General features: G+C 41.5%; 1 protein-coding gene across 1 annotated transcript in view; it reads left to right on the forward strand.

Annotated features, from left to right (window-relative positions):
- Positions 1–7368, forward strand: part of Hsd17b7 (hydroxysteroid 17-beta dehydrogenase 7) — a 28110-nt gene extending 20742 nt beyond the window's left edge. Inside the window, exons 8-9 of the mRNA XM_029554069.1 lie at positions 1643–1741; positions 4264–7368. Of these exons, the coding sequence (XP_029409929.1) occupies positions 1643–1741; positions 4264–4365 (201 nt within the window). The 3' untranslated portion in view covers positions 4366–7368. The remainder of the gene's footprint in view (positions 1–1642; positions 1742–4263) is intronic.
- Positions 7369–17763: the final 10395 nt, after the last annotated feature.

Raw genomic sequence — 17763 nt, forward strand, 5'->3', positions numbered from 1 at the left:
TTTTGGGGGGGGTCTTTTTGAGACAGGGTCTCCCTGTAGCCACAGCTGGCCTGGAATTCACTATGTAGACCAGGCTGGACTTGAACTCACAGAGATCTGCCTGCCTGTGCCTCCCAAGTGCTGGGATTAAAGGCGTGCTCTACCACGTCCGGCTAGGAATAGATATTTTTTTGCAAGAATACACACAGTAGTAAGAGTGGGCTCTTTCCAGAGATTAGAACTAGATGGCTGGGAAATTGGAAAGGGAGGAAGATTTAGGGTTTTTTTTTTGCATAAATAATTTTTTGAGAATTTCATACATGCATGTAAGGTGTTTTGATCAAATCCATGCCCACTCCCTCCCCCTAACTCCTCCCATATCTAACCATCACTTTTTTCTGATAACATCATGTACTCTTTCTTCTTTGATTTATTTATTTTTACATGGCTTTTGGCTACTCATTCCCCCCTCTGAAGAGGTAACCCTAAAATCTTTTACGGATTAGTTACAAACTCCCAAATACTTTCAACATTTTTGGCCACTGGAACAGAGTATGTTGCTAAGAGGCCCAAGGACATTTTGACTTTTAGCCAAGAAACTGGCTACTTTTCTTTGGGGTCTTTTTACCCTAACTGCCTAGCCAATTCCGACCTCCTATTCTTATCACACCATCCTCTGAAGAGGTTACCCAAATTGCTGATAGGGAATCAGGATGCAGACCACTCTGCTTCTTCCATGCTGAACAGAGACACGGGGTGAGGCAACTGGAGTACCCCTTCAGTGGGTCTATCTAAAAGACTCCCAGATTGCATAACTCTTATCTCTACGGGGAAAAGTCCTTGAATCGTGAATAGGAGATGTGAAGGAGAAATAAAGGCAAGGAATGGGAGATGTGAAGGAGAAGTAAAGGCAAGAGTAATTAGCATTACAAGTTCTAGACAAGGAACTAGAAAAAAGTCAGATCAGGGCAATTTTCAAATGTTCATATGAGAGTCCACTGGAATTTCTTGACAAGGTCTTCCAAAAGCATCCCTCTATTAGGTTCCTCCTCATTTTTCTTTTGTCTTCCAAGGCTGGGTTCTAGAGTGATGGATTCAGGATTTGCTTTCAGGTATTTTGATAGCTGTTGAAGTAGTTAGAATCAGTGTCAGTTCCCTCTCAAAGGCTTCTAGATGGGGGAAGAAAACAAATGTATCTATCACTTTAGAACAATAGCTGGTTGCCTTCCTTAGCTGGAGGGCACTACAGTATTGGAGACCTAGATTACTTTTTATGCCGTGTACATCTTTTGAAGGTTGTCCTGTGCGTTCTCATCACTAGTGAAATATGACCCCGGGGACCTGTGCTTTACTGCGGTATAAGCAGAGGATGACTAAATAAACTAGTGTATATGGCATGATATTTATATGGGGGTTAAGGGAAAAGAGAGCAGAGGGTGATTTCTTTTTTAACTTTAGGTTAGTTCTCAAAGCTTTCTATTAAGTAGGCTGTTTTACACTTTTCCTTCAAATTATAATAGCAGTTTTTGGCTACATCCTGATTAGCTGATGGTTTTTGAGAGGAATTTTAAGATTTGTTTGGGGAGCTCTGTAAAGTGCTGATTGTAAGTCTCACTCACCAAGGTCAGGACAAAGACATCATTGACACACTCTTCCTTTCCAGGTGTGGGTTTTCCACCAAAAGCCAGAGTCTCTCAATCCTCTGGCCAAATATCTCAGTGCGACCACAGGCTTTGGAAATAACTACGTCAAGGCCCAAAAGGTAAATCTGTTTGTGTTGTTACTTGGAATATGCTGTGAGGCTGATGCCTTGGGCCCTGTGTTCCTGACCAGACCCAGCTGCCCAACTTCCCTGCCCCAAGTCTTCCTTTCTCTCTGCCTTCTGGTTCAGAGCTTCGCAATTCTTTCCACTTGAACCGTTCATACCTTTCTTCTCTCATCTCATTGATTTCTGTCATTCTTCAGACCTCAGCTTATCCCAACTTTCCGTGGCCCTCTAGAACATGTGCCCTGCTGTGGGCTTCCTTGTACCTGTTCTGTGTAGCACTCCTTCACCCTGTGTTCCCCTGTCCACTTGTTAGGTCTGTGAGGAGGATTGTACTCTGTTTCACATAGAGACACTCAATGAATATGCCATGAGTTAACTTCTGTCTGAATGTTCATTCTGTTTGGAACTGTTATCAAGTGTTTTGAAGAAGCAACGGATGGAATAGAGAAAAGGAATACCAAATCAATATTGTGGTTTTTGGACTCTAATCTAAAAAGAAATCAAATAGGCTTACATATATGGAATAAGAACATTTATTTTGGACTGTAAGGACATTTGTTGCAGATTTGTCATGAGTAAGCTTTATTCTGGTCTGTTTTCTTCTGCCTAGTGTACTATGAGGATGCATTGGCATAAAATGCAACCAGGTAATCTCAGGTGGTATAGGTGGCCATGACCCCTGTGTGTATGGCAGCAGCATGAGTCTCATGACCATCAACCATGCTCGCTCCTTCCATGTTCTGTTACTAAAAACAAATCTCTCCTGTTTTCTTGAAATATGTTGTATCTTGAGAAAAAGTGTTAGAACTGGTTCCCCGGCAGATAAATTTGAGTGATTCTTCTTCCTGTCTTCCTCTAGCTAGGATTCCAAAGAAAACACTGAGATGTTGAAGCTGTCATATGGTATGGATGTGAAATGTTTAATCCAGGTTTTTCCAAAACTGTTCTTGACTGCATGGGTGTTTTTAAACTCAAATTTGACATAATTCTTAACATCCCAAATAACACATTTTGGAGAACTCTGTTGTGAATTACTAAGCTCACTTTTAGGCTTTCAGAGCTTATTTGAATTTACCATTTAGTAACTTATGTGGAATGATTTGCTTATCAAGGGAAGAAAATATTTATTTCTTCAAAATAGCAGTTTTCATTAACATTCTCTGAAATGCATTGAAGAAGATGTTTTTAATCTTTGAGTCACTTAGAGAAGTCAGATTTTCTCCTCTGTTAAAAGCTGAAGACTATTGGCTCTTGCTGGGTGTTGGGGGAAGGGGAGTCATTGTCTTCAGTTGTGTCCTGTTGGTGAGCTCACCATATCCAGTGGGCCTCTACAGCCATGGGCACATGGACTACCTCACCGTGCTTCAGTGGGTCTCTACAGCCATGGGCACATGGACTACCTCACCGTGCTTCAGTGGGCCTCTACATTCATAGGCACATGGACTACCTCACTGTGCTTCAGTGGGCCTCTACAGCCATGAACACATGGACTACCCTCACCGTGCTCCAGTGGGCCTCTACAGCCATGAACACATGGACTACCCTCACCGTGCTCCAGTGGGCTTTTACATCCACACATGGACCACCCTGGCTAAACTCAGAAAGCAAAATCAAAACAAAATGACATGAAAGCAGAAAGAGATAAGAGAGGGTGGGGATGAATGGACATTTAATTATTAGCTTTTAGTTTTAAGAAGAATCTGTTTTTGAAGTTTAGGCTTTGTGTTGACTTGGGGAAAAAAAGATACTGTTTTATAGGAGCAGAAAAGTTGTTCTTATTAGTTAAAAACTCTGCAGGGAAGACAAGAATGTAAAATAATAGTGAATTAAGATAGATTCTTCAGTTTATTGCACACAGAAGTGGTTTGGAAAAAGGCAGCTTAGGCTAGCATAGTGGCTTCACAACTGTCAGGCTCCCAAGTTCCTCTTCATCACTACTCTCCCATCCCTAGGTGTGGTCCTCACTGTTCTAGTTCTAGAGAACAGTGAGAAGAGGGAAGAAAAGGAAGGTGTGCTGTTCCTTTTGAAGAGGACGTACATCTCATAGGTGGCATTGTCCTGTGGTACCCACAGCCTCCGAGGAGGCTGGGACACACTCTCTTATCTGGAAGGCACTAAGTCCAGCTGAAACCAGGGCTCCCTTACAAAAGAAGATAGATGTTAGGCAGTGAGCATCTGTTGGGAATTCAGACCCTTGATTTTCCTTTCTTCTCATTTTCTTTTACCAGTTGGTTGCTGGCTTCTTGTTTCGGGGTACGTAGGAGACTGTAGATAGCAACACTCAGCTTATCTGTCAGTCTCACTTCTTAAAGTAAACAGCTGGAGGTTCGGTGAGTGCTGGGTTTACATGAGCGTTGATGTGTCCTTAGGCCTCTTGTTTTCAGTCTCTAAGTGGCCTTTTTCCCTGACCCTCCCCTTTGCTTTCAGTGCTCTCGTGTGTAGATGTCTTCCCTTCATTCATTGGAGCTCGTTTTACTTTTCCTTGGTTGTCATCACTGTCTTCACTTGTTTTCCAGATGGACGTCGATGAAGACACTGCTGAAAAATTTTACCAAACTTTACTGGAGCTGGAGAAACGTGTGAGGATCGCCATTCAGAAGTCAGATCAGCCAAGCTGATGATGATGCTCTCGTGAGCATCCCATACCGTCTGCATAGCCTGGGGCATGCGGCTTTCCACTGTGCCAGATGATATGTGTTCATGGTGAACTATAAACTGTGATGATCTCTTTTCCTACCTTTCAGAATTATCTCCAAGGCTGTGTGTCTGTGTGTGTATGTGTTCATATGTATGCATGCATACATGTATGCACATGTGAAAAAGATCAGCAAAGAAAAGATAGCGACTAAATATCCTTCAAACCAGCTTCCTGTCAGAATTATTAGTCCTCCTATGGAGCACTGCTTAGATTGTTCTGCCACCTGGAGCCCCGTAGACTCCGTGTGGTACGGCACAGACTTGAGTGACCGGCACACAGGGACGGCCGGAACCTCTTTTTTTGGCCTTCCTAACAAGCAGGGGTACTTCCACTCTCCAAGTAGCAGTTTTAACTTTCATTTTCTTTTTTCTTTTCTTTTCGATCATTTTTTCTTACCTCTTTCTTTCCCTATATGCTGCTCCTGATAACCTGAAAAGATTGTCAGAATCCAAACAGTCCCAGCATTGCTGCCTACGCAGTTAATTTAAGGAGCAAAATATGAGTGTGTTTGGGTCACTTGCATTGTTTCTGCTTTTTAAAAGCATTTTTTAAAAATCAGTATTGAGATAACAAAGCTACCACTGAGACTGATCTTTAATATCATTTGATGATATATTCATTATGAATGACTTACTTTTCATTATCATATTTTAATAGAATTTAACTTGCAACAAAACATTATCCACTCAAGTTAAGTTTCAATGAAATCTTCTAATTGAGAAGCTAACAGGGCTATCTGCTGGTATCAGGTGCATGGTTGCAGTGGAAGAAAATGGTTGATTCTGTGTGTCAGATGACCAAGCGAAACTTTTAAGAGAAAAGAGCCATAACGGAACCTCTTTTGGTATGAAAACAAGATGCTAAAATAACGAGATATTTTTAATCATCCAAGTATAGCCAACACATCATCTGGAATATAATAAAGTCAGTAAAAATTTGAATAAGTAAAAGTGAAAAATAATACATCATTTCCTTGCAGCTTGTAGCATAAAAATGTTCTGATTTTGAGTTTCTCTCATTTTGTTGTCCAAGATTTTTGTGTAAAGATAAATGTTCTATAGTGAAAGTGAGGCTGTACCCCATGGGACCCAGTCTGCTGTCTTTGGGAAGAAGTCCTGGCCATTTCTCACTCTTCTACCAACTCACACAGCCCATTTGGAGAAATCACCCTGTCCACTGAACGCACATCCCTAATGTGAAGCAGGCACCTCTGCCTCCTCTACTCACGGGTTTGCAGTGAGGACCGGATGCTGTGTCTGTGAGAACGTTCCATGGTTTTAGAGAGTGATGATGCTCCTTGGAGATCAGCAAAGCAGCCTCCCATGGTTCAGGTGCTGCTCTGACTAGCCATGGGCCCAGCTGATGGGTAGTTGGTTCTGTTTCTCAGGCTTTACCAGGAGACAGCATGGAGTTGTGTGCAATGGCATGTCTCCATGGGCTGGAGCTGGGTAGATGGACTGAACTTGCCTTTGGAGAGTGGCATAGCTTGGGTTTTGGTTCTTTGTGAGTTTGGAAGAATTTGTCCTTTTTCTGGGTTAGTTTATGAACGCAAAGTCTTATCTTTCCAGTGGCTACAGGATCCGTAATGACTCCCCCGTCTCATTCTTGATACTGGTGTCTTAAGTGCTGTCAGTAGTGCTAGGAGTTTTTCCATTTTGTTGACATTTTCCAAGAACCAAATTTCTGCTTCATTGATTATTTTTTTCCTCAGTTGTTTATTTACTGTTCATTTCACAGATTTTCAACCCTGATTGTTCTTGTTTTCTTCTTTCTGCTTGCTTTGGGTTTATTTTACTCATCTTTTCCCAGTTTCTTGAGGTGAAAACTTTTAAGTTCCTGATTTGAAATTTTTCATTGTTATTATATGCTTTTAATTCTGTTTCCCTCTGAGCGCGGCTTAGCTGCATCTCACATGTTCTGACATGTCCACATTTTTGTCCTAGGTAATTTTATTAATTTCTCTTGAGGTTTTTCCATGACTTATTAAAAGTTTTATTTAATGTCCACAGTTTTCAGAGATAAAAAAATAGTTACTGGTTTCTAGTTGTATTTGTTGTGGTTTTCTAGCTTAATGCTGATAGGGTCAGAGGATACATTGCGTTCTATTTCTGTGTTTTCAGTTTGTTGAGGTTTGTATTAGGATGCAGGATCTGGTCTGCCTTGGTGCTTTATGGAGTTTCCTCCAGAGCATGCCTGCTGTTGTTTCCTCTTCAGAACTCTCAGGGATTTGCTTTCTTTGTGTTTTGTGCAGTGTTCACTGTTTTCCAGGAAGGTGTTCTGCAGCGGCTGCACTGAAGGCATTGAGAACAGTATTTCTAATCCATCTTCACTTCTGTCCGGATTTTACTCTAGCTCTCTTCCGTACTCAGTCCATTTTTCTTGCTTTATGTCCATTTCTGTTTTTAGTTTGAAATTTTTTAATGTTTTCCAGATGCCTACTTGAGATAGTGAATTCAGGCTTATGGAGTTTGTCTCTTCTCCCTTGCCTGCTTCCTTGGGCAGGAGTGGGGCGTGTAGACGTTACCAGCTGAAGCATTGTTTTCTCATTTCATTTTCTTCACTCTCAGTGAGGTCTTTTCTAGTCACTGAATCTAAAATCTCCTCCTCTCAGGTTTTATCATCTTCATCTACCTTAAACATTCATTTGAAGAGCCCAGCGTGGTGGCGCACGCCTTTGATCCCAGCACTCTGGAGGCAGAGGCAGGTGGATCTCTGAGATCGAGGCCAGCCTGGTCTACACAGAGAGTTCTAGGCCAGCTGGGGCTACAGGGAGACCCTGTCTCAAAAAGAAAAAGGAAAAAAAAGAAAAAGAAAGAAAAAAACGGGGGTAAAGCTGTGATAAAGGTAAATCTTTTCTTTTTTCAAAATTTTATTTTATTGTTTTCATTTTATGTGTATGAGTGTATTGTCTACATGCATGTGAGTTCACCTGTGGCATGCAGTGCCGCAGAGGTCAGAAGAGGGCTTCGGATTCCCCTGGAACTGGAGTTAAGGACAGTTTGTAGCTATCATGTGGGTGCTGGTAATTGAACCCGGGTCCTCTGCAAGAGCAGTCAGTGCTCTTAACCGCTGAGCCATCTCTCCAGCCCCAAAGCTAAATCTTTTCATAGCACTGAAGACTTTCTCTTTGTACCTAGTGCTTCTTGGTGCATATCTGGATGGGGACTGCTAGTTCTCTCCTTTCCCAGCACTCTCCAAGCTCACTCAGTACACCTTCCCATCTCTCAGGAGGATTCTAGCTGCATTTGAATCTCTGCCACTTTCAGAGACTCATACTAGTGCTGAATTGTTTTTGTTTTCCTTGTATTGATCAATAGTGGGTGTTTTAAAAATTATCTGTTAAATGCATTTCTTTGTATCAAATTGTGTTTATGTATCTTACCATTTCCTGTTTGATTTTCAACCTTTGGTTGTCACAAATATCTAATGAAGATTGAAACTCTTGTTTAAAATGAAACATTTATTTCTCTACAATTTGCATTTTACTTATTTGTTTATCATCCTCAGCATACCAAAGTGTGAAGTCCAAGGCTGTGTACTGCTGTGCTTATTTTTCTGTTTCTAGTGTTAAATCACCGACTGGCATATACTGGGCTCTTGATAAATACATAAACAACTGATTAAACAAGTGTTTATTTGAAGAAACGTATTATGCTCAAGTTTTAAGCCTCAGTGGGTTTTTATTATACCAAAACAAAATACCTACTACACGCTCAAGAGTTATGCACAGCACAAATTGGACTCCATGGGTTTTAAAATAAGGACACAAAGTTGGATGGGGGCGGGGCTGGATCTGGGAAGAATTAGGGAAGGGAGGGTAAATATGATCAAAATAAATTGTATGAAATTCTCAAAGAACTAATTTTTAAAAGATGATAAAAAACCAGAAAATGACCTCAATTTCTCTTAACCTGGAATGATATTCAGAACAACATAGGTTTTACTGAGGCTCTGTCTACTATTGCTGTCAAGTTAGAACACTGTGCTGTACTAATAAATACAGTTCCTTCTCCTGGAAAACAACAAATATTAAAAACAGCTGAGGGTAAGAAGCCACATTCCTGAGAGTGAAGCTTCACAGAATTCATGTTTCTCATCTGGAATCTAGACACCTGAACTGATCTCACAAGTCTGAGTTCCCTTTTCTCTTTTCCCTCCCTTTCCCTCCTCTTTCTCAACTGTAACACTGGTAAGGAGCCATTAAAAATGGACACAGTAAACCAATGGATTAAAGAGGCCTCATCTCGCCTTCACTGGAGTTTTTCCTTGCTGTCTAATTTAGCTTCTTTCTAATAGGAATTCTAGAAGATTTTTTAGGGGTTAGTAGTAGAAAAGACTATAGATTCTGGATGTTTAAAAAAATGAACTTTTTTGTTGTTGGTGGTGACTCATTAAAAGGTTCAAATATAGGTAGAATCATAGATACCACTAAACATAGGCTCTCCATTGGTGTCTTAGGCCAAGAAGTAGCTCTACCCCACTCTGGTGTGACAGCCAGAATCAAGTTTCATTCTCTGTATTTATTATTACAAAGTGATCTCCAACCTAAAGCTATCATTTCATATTCTAGCATTTTTTTAGGGTGGGGGAGGGTGTATATTCACATATTTCTCATTTCTGGAACTTTAAGAAAGGAAAAATGATTTCTTGTTTTTAATCTATGAGTAAGAATTTATTACAATTTAGAACAGTATAAAAAAATAATCTACCACCAGTGATTTTTGAGCCAGCCTGGATATACGGGTGTTGGAAATAGATGTGGCTGATGCAGGAAGGCGTGTTTGATATCAAGGCATCCCTTCTTTGTCCTCTGCCATAAACTGGAGACAAGTTCACTCCCCAAAAGAGACAAAGAGAAATTCTCTGTTAAGGGGCTGAGGTTAACTCATGTTACTCTTCACCATTTATGATTTGGCTCAGGGATATGAAGAAATTAATTTTAGATTTTGGTGTTCTGAATAGAAATAGGTGAGAAAATAGGAAAAAAAAGTCTTCAACAATAACAAAACTACCAATAGACAGAACTAGCAGATTATTATTGAGAGGATGGATCAACTGCTGTCCAGGAATGGTGTTGTCAAGTTATGCTTCTGGGTATCCAGAGACAATAATAGCTACATCAACAAAACAAAACTCAAACTGAAAACATTGGTGTTATTGAAAGCACATACCAAGGCATTGGCAAAATGACTGTCACTGACAACTGTCCCATCCATAATACATTCTAACAGCTTAAATGACTTCCCAAGCTATCCTGAACTCTAACCTCAGTTCAGTCCGTTGTTTGCAGCATCTTGAAAGCGATTTCTTTAGTTGATCAGTGCCAGATCTCTACAGAGGCAAGCAATGAAGTCTTTGCTCCCTGGAAGGATGGAAGGGAGGTAGATGGATGAAGGGCTGACCTTTAACTCAAGCCTTGCTGAAGCTCATGGTTTTGCTCTGGCTGTTTTCAGGTTATGTTGGGATCTAAATCTCTAAAACCAACCCCCTTTTCACATTCTGAAGGGGGAAGCTCTTCACTGGATAGCCACATGTTGGAGTTGCCACTCAGTTCTGAGCCCAGGACATTTCATACTGAGACTGGGTTGGACCCAGGGTGGGATTATTCTTTTTTCTAGGGTTAGATCTGGCCAACATTGAACTCTTGTCCTTAAAGGTGTAGGAGTGAGATAATGGTAGAGGTTTCATTTCTCTTCAATCATGAGCATTCCTGAATTAGCCAAGAAGTCTGAATTTCAAACCACCGAACAGATTGTAAGTGATTCATTCTAAGTAATCTTGGACCTGTTCTCAAAATCTTGAGGGGAAAGTTGGAGCCTTCTTTGTTGTAGTTGGTAGAATTAAAAATGTCCCCCACTTTGTTTGCCCAGCATTACTCATGATTGTATGTCGCCTGGCACAGCTGACCTCAAGATGGAGAGGGTCTTGGGTGCGTAGTCACATAAGCCTGTGGCAGTAACAGTGGCAGCAGCCAAGCTGGAGAGGTTCAGAGCTGCACAGCAGATGCTCCTGGGAAGGAAAGAACCTATCAGACAGGGTGCCAGGAGATGAAAGTGGGCTCTAAAGGCTGAGGTTGGTCCTTAGCAAACAGGAAGGGATTGGGGACCTCATGTAGGAAACTGAATTTGCCAAGAACCTGAATGAACTTGAAAACAGAATACACCCAGAATCTCCTTGACTATTCCTTCATGTTAGCACAGTGAGACCCTGAGCAGAGATTTTAGCCCAGACTAGGAACCCGAGTCCTACTGGCGTGGGATTTCTGACCTCAAGAATGGAAAGCAGATAGCTCTGTATCTATGACAATTTGTCATAGATAGAAACAAAAGACTTGTATTCCTTATGGAATAAATTCCATATGGACTATTGCTGAATAAATATTATTACAAAAGATGAAAGCATTCTCAGCAATAAATTATGTGAAATAAGATACAAATCAAAATATACTCAGTGAACTTAAAATATATGTGCTACATATGAGAGCCAATTGAGTAATCTAATATTTAAAGAATGAATACAACTCAATCATAAATCTTAGATGCTTAATCTCACCCACAATAAAATGAGGTGAGTTAATCCCCTTTTCAATTATGTTAGCAAATGCCAAAAGGTTTTGCCTTCCTGCGAGAAAACAGACACTTTGTCATTGTCTGTGATCTAAGTTGTGTAAGCTTGAAGAATAATTTGACAGTATCTACCACAACTTAAAGTGCTCATGACTTTAGCAACTCAAATTTTCTAAATTTATCCTAAAGACACAGCTCATAAATAATGTGCAAGGTGTTAGGACTGCTGTTACTTATCCCAAACTCTTTGTGCTGAATATGCTTCAGAAATTAAAATTGCTTGGATTTTAGAAAGATAAGTTGGTACATACAACACAGTATGTTTTGTAACAACTCCAGTGGGAGTTGGGATAACAACCTATAATCAAAGGCAGTTGTATGTCAGCGAAAAAGATTCATGAATTCACATTAGGTAGTATAAATAGAGACTATAAATAGCTTTACATCAGCTCAGCTAGAGTTTAGCTGCCAAATGAATATGCCAAACGTTTGAAAAGACTTTCAGTCTTCTAAACTGTTTGGATTTTGGAATTGCAGATAAGGGATTTCAGACCTGTATGAAAACATTCACTGCTGCATTTTCCCCCAACAACAGCAAAAGAGTACAAAGAACTTGTGTGTGTTTGTCCAGCCTTTAGAGCACTGGATAAAGAATGATGTCACACCCATAAAAAATATTTAAAGTAATGATAGTATTAAAAAGAGTAAAAAAATTTTTAAAGGATGTAGTAGCCTATCGACTAGTTTTCACGGTGCTGGAAGGCGCTATGCTACCACAAGACAAAATTCTCATCCAGCGGTGAACCTTGTGAGCTACAATAGCAACTGACCTGACAAGGTATATCCTCTAGGGCAATACTGGCCAGGATTTATGGAAGTAACTCACCACTTTCTGACTGGATTCACAAGATGGAGCCCATCACTGGCCCTGTTATCAGAGCCAAGTACCTGAGGGTAGTCAGACCACAGACCGCAGGGAAGAACCTAGTACTATTATTCTGCTAAAAATGATATCGACCAGCTTCTATTGACTTATTGTATGAAATTCTCAAAGAATTAATAAAAACGTTATTATTAAAAAGAATGAAGCAAGTTTATATGGATTGTGGATTAAATGAATAAAACCAGATACTGTGAAATGTGTGCTTGTATTTTCATGTGTGTTATATACACACACACATTCTTACATATACACAGAATCTGGAAAAGCTTCATACAAAACCTGGGTTTTGGGTCAGTGCCAGGGGTACCCAAACCAAGACCGAGAAAAGTGCTGAATAGGTGCCCTCCGGCATTCTTCCTGTAGTGAATCTGATGTCCGCTCATGCATTTGTTTGTATTTTCAGTTGGCATGCATGTATTACTCCACAAGAAAAAAAATCTCAGAAGTTTTAAGTAGATTAGGTTTAGTTCTATGGACTTCTGACATTGGAATGGCCACCTTCATCATAGAGGATGCATAGAAAGATTGGTGGTGGTAGGGAACAGGGGAGACAGACACACATGGGGGGGGCTTTTCATAGAGGATCAGTTTAAGTGCAGTTAGCTGACGTGGATGACCTATTTTCCATCATAAAATTGTACACGTTGTGCTAATACATACAATTCTTTACCAGAGTCTGGATTATTTTCTGCTTCAGTGGGTTAACAAACAAGCCAAAACTCTGGGTAAGGGAGGACTCATTTCACAGCTGCCTGCATAGTGTAATAGCAAAAAAAAACCAGATGAGATTGGAAAGTGAGTTAAACGTGACAGAGTCTCGATTTTTATATTCAAAATGAAGAAGAGAAAGTAAAAAAGAATTTAAAATTTAGCTCCTAGCCCCCAAAAGAAAAAATCCACTCTGGAACAAATCCACGAGTGATAGAAGACGTGTGATAGTGGTGGTAAGACTACCTGTATGAAGTCCATGGCAGGTTTTGGCCTGTGGCGCCTCTTTGCCAGTAGAGGTCACCCTCACCCCGCGGTTGCTAGGCCACTTGTTGGATCGGTTGCAGGGCGGGACTCAGAGCTCAGGGCCACCAAAGTCTGCCAGCTGCCAGAGGATGGCTGAGCTGTGGTTAGGGCTGAAGACTGTTATTTGAGAAACTGCTGTCTGTGTTCTCTGCCGATTGGATAGCTGGTTTTCATGTCCACCATGATGATGATTCTCATTGGGTTGACTAGGGGAGGCGTGGAGGAACCACGGCTTGGGATCCTGGGCACTGTGTCTCTTTGCAGAGTGGGGGACCCATTCAGCTCGTCTCCTTGCCCACCACGCCCATCGACCAGCCCCGTGGAACTCAGGAAAGTCGATCCTGGACGTCTCCAGACACAGGTCCTAGTGATGATTCAGGTGTGACCAGGAAGAGCTGAGGTCCGACCCTCTCAAAGCCGGTGGTCCTGGCTCATTCTAGTATATGAGGGGGTGAAAAATCCACGTACCTTCCCAGGTCCTATTCTGCTTCTTAGTTAGCTCTTGTTTGGAGAAGAGCACAGCTTGCTTTAGTCTATCTTCTCGGATTTCTTTGCCTGTCTTCTTTAGCCCTCCCTTCATCTGCCTAGGACGATTCTCTCCCCGCAGCATCCAGGGCTGTCTCCTACTGCAACTGTACCCCCCTTACTTCCTGAGGACTCTGGGTAAGTTGATCCAACCCCAGGTCTCACAGAATCCCCTGGGTGAAGAGTCTACAGGGTGGCTAGACTAGACAGTACTAGTCTCATACCCCAAATCTATAGAAACTACAAACTGTGAAATCCTTACAGCAATCATTTCAAGCAAACTTCAGGACCAATGTTGCTGTTATGGATCAAAGACAGTAGTAGAGAATTTGCAGTAACCAGGGAGGGAGTGGAGAGTACGCAGGAGGGGGAGAGAAGAAGGGGGTGGGGAGGAGAGAGAGAGGGAGGAGGAGATGGGGAGAGAGAGGGGGAGAGGGGGAGAGGGAAGAGGGGAAGAGGGAGAACCTTGTGCTTATCGTTTTTCATCTTTGCTTGAATATTTGGTTTCCTGTTCCTGTCTAGAGTTTAACATATAGAAGCAATATTCTACCATGAGGTACATTAAGGCATTTTGCCAGATTTGGAGAAAGATGTACCCAGACCCATTTTCTGTCGGAAAGTAGCAAATGAGGCATTTCCTCGTGTAGATTTCTAAAATCTACAACAGTGACCAGTTGCCCTGTCTTTGCCAACAGGAGCGCCCTTCTTTCCTTCAAAGCCCATTTAAAAGTTTTCATTTTTCTTTTTCTCTTTGAGTCCCATGGCCCTGGAGCCCCATTGCCACACTGGGTTCTGTCTGATAATATATTTGACACAAATGTGTCCCAAGCACAGAGCTTCCTGCCTGACCTGCTCCAAGTCCTGATCTCTTGCTCCTTGGTTGGGATTTTTCCATCCCAACAAAGTTCAAATTTCGAGATTCACTTTTACCCTCACCGGTGGTCTTGTTCTGAAAAAATTTTAAACCCATCAAAAACTTCACCAGGAGAGTCTCCCCTTGTCTGTTGCCTTAGCCAAAGCAGCAGCCTCAATACACCCCAGGACTGAAAGTCCTGTCGCTTCCTCCCAGACTGCCTTCAGCTGACCTAATGAGGCCCAACACTTGAATATGCGCTTCTCAGGTTTCTCTTTTTCTTCTCATTTGCATGTTGAAGGTTTGAATAGTTTCAGCTGGTAGCATCCAGTCCTGGCTGGATCTATTGGCTTCTGCAGCTGCCTTCCTGGGCCTCGTCCTTCTGGCACTTTCCTATGCTTGCTCCTTCAAGGTATGCACCGTTCTCTGTCTCCCACTTCTCTGCGCTTTCCAGAGCTAAGGCGTCTCTGTTATTGCTTGTGGTGATTTGAACCAGAATGTCCCCCATAGGCTCCAATATTTGAATTCTTGGCCCCAGTTGGTGTGGGTGCTTGAAGAGATTTAGGAGGTGTGATCTCTGGAGGAAACATGTCACCTGGGCAGGTTTTGAGACTTCTTAAGATTTTCCCCATTTCCGGTCTCTCTCAGTTTCCTGTGCCTTCTTGAAGATGTTCTGGTTGCCTCCTACCACACCTTCCTCAACAGAGGGACTAATTCCTCTGGAACCTTAAACCCAGATAAGCTCTTCCTTCTCTAAATTGCCTTGGTCACGGTGTTTTATCCCAGCAACATAAAGTAACTACTACAGTGCTTTTAGATTTTATATGGTGCTCTTCCATTCAGCTCTGCCTCCAGGTTCTGTAGAGTTAACAGAGCTGGTCCTTAGTCTGTAAGGGGCTGTTATAAATGTGTAGCTGTAATATGCTCTCTGATGGTGGGGAGTCATTCCAGCTGGTCCCTTTCACTCTTCTTTGAACATCATTGTTCTTGCTTGTCCTCTACAATTTAAGCTGTGGCTGGCGATGGGCAGAGTATCTTATTTGTTCTCAGAAGAAATCTTGGATTTTACTTGGATTATGAGCCAAAATCATGCAAAGGAGATTGGAGACTTTTCTATAAAGGCTTATGTTGGTTGCTTTTTGCTTTGCTGTGATCAAATACCTGAAAGAAGCTACTTGAGTGAGGAAGGATTTATTTTGGCTTATAGTTTGTTGGGACACAGTCCCTCATGTTGGGGAAGGCATGGTGGTTATGAGCCTGGGCTTATTAGGAGAATGATGAATGCTGGTACTTGGCTGCTTTTCTAACTTTTCTCATTTTATTCAGTCTGGGACCCTAGCCTATGGGGTGGTGTCACCCATATGTTCAAGGAGGAGCTTCCCTCGCAGTTAAAGCTCTCTGGAAAAGTCCTCACAGATACTCCCAAGTGGGTATTTCTTCAACCAGTCAAGTTGGTTATGGAAATTAACTACCATGGTGGGAACGAGCTCAGAATGGGATGCTCCTTTCTAAAGAATCTGTAGACTAAGGCCCTGGGAGAGAACAGAACTAGAAAATTCCTGTAGAAGGCCTATGATACCAGTAGTTGTGAGGTTTCAGACAAGCATCATGTTAGATTCAAACAGCTCACATGCCTGTTATAGAAAGTCTCAGGGTTGCCTGTCTTTTCCCCTAAATTAAACTGGTGCTGTGATCATAGCATGTGGCCCACCAGACTTTGGCCTTCTGCCTAGTTGCTTTTCATCTAATACTGGTGTATGCATTGGAGACTCTGAGTTTTAGTTCACAGTTTCCTCAACTAAGAACTAAGTGACTCTAAAAATAAGATGGAAACATAGCTTTCTCAGCTCCTCTGTGCATTCCCTCGATAATACTTTTTCCTCACTTGAGAAGAGAGTCCTGGATTGATATTTATAAGATGCTTACCACAGTAGCTGGTGTATAGTAGCTGCAGTTATGTTATTAGTGTTTATTAAAATAAATTAAAAATTAATAAATAATGAGTTGCCACGGGGTCTTGATATTGAGTCCAAGGTGATTCACCTGATCCTCCCAGGAGGAGATTATGAAATTCCTGCTTAACCACATAAAAAACTCAACAGGAGGTCTACTTTAAGGCTGTGCTGCTGACTAGGGTCACGAAGGCAATAGATTCTTTAATTTGGAACACAGCCTAGACACAGACTATCCTTTACATTGCTTTCTCCTACTCTTAAATGGATACAACAAAGATTAAAATAAAATTAAGGATAACATTAAAATAAACTAGTCCAACCTAATATACAATTACACGTAATATATCTGATAACCAATAATTATATGTATGGTTATACCTAGTTATTTAAAATTAAGATTGAAAACAATAAATGCTTTTACATTACCAATAATTAAAATTAATCATCAAAATTAAACTATTATATGGACCAGAGAGGTGATGCTCTGAAAACCTGATAGCCTGAGTTCAATTCTCAGAATCCACATAAAGTTAGAAAGAGAGAACCAACTCCACAGAGTTGCCTCTGACCGCCACACATACAGCCCGGCACACACACCACAGTAAATGTGGCACCATATGCATATCATATATAGTCACAACAGTAATAAATAAAAATCTTAAAATTAAACCATTATAAAATACTAAAGTAATTCTTCAGTGAATAACAAGTCACTAAAGAGCTAATAGTACATTTATTTATTTATTTATTTATTTATTTATTTATTTATTTATGAGACAGGGATTCATGTATTCTAGGGGTCCCTCAAATTTACTATATAGCTGAGGATAATCTCAAACTTCTGATCCTCCTGGCTCTACCTCGAGAGTGCTGGGATTACAGTTGTGTGCCACCACATCCTGTTTATGTGATTCTGGGGATGGAACTCAGGGCTTTGTGCACGTTAGGCACGCACTCTACCAAATGAACTTCATCCCCAGCCTCAGATAGTACTTTTATGTGGAATAAGAGTGCTAAAAGCCACCAGTATAAGTTTTACTCAGGATGAGGCTTTCCTCCTGGGGAAGAACTTGCTGGAGAGATGGATCGAGGTAAAGCATCTGTGCTGGATAGATTCAGTTGTCAACTCGAAATACCTGGGTAGAGGGACCCTCAACTGAGAAATTTCCTTCAATGGATTGGCGTGTGGACATGTCTGTGGGGCATTTTCTTGATTGTTGAGTGATGCGGGAGGGTCCAAGCCACTTGGACAGTGCCACCCCTCATCAGACCGTCCTGTGTTGTATAAGAAAGCAGGCTGAGCACAGGCCAGGGGAACAAGCCAATAAGTAGTATTCCTTCATGGCCTGTCCTTCAGCCCTTGCCTCGAGGTTCTAGCCCTGACTTCCTGCTCCAACTTCCCTCAGTGATGAACTGCGACCTGGGAGTTGTAAGATAAAATAAACCCCTTCCTCCCAAGTTG

Source organism: Nannospalax galili, unplaced genomic scaffold, assembly GCF_000622305.1.
Source record: "Nannospalax galili isolate Female #2095 unplaced genomic scaffold, S.galili_v1.0 scaffold884, whole genome shotgun sequence".
NCBI classification, from domain to species: Eukaryota; Metazoa; Chordata; class Mammalia; order Rodentia; family Spalacidae; genus Nannospalax; species Nannospalax galili.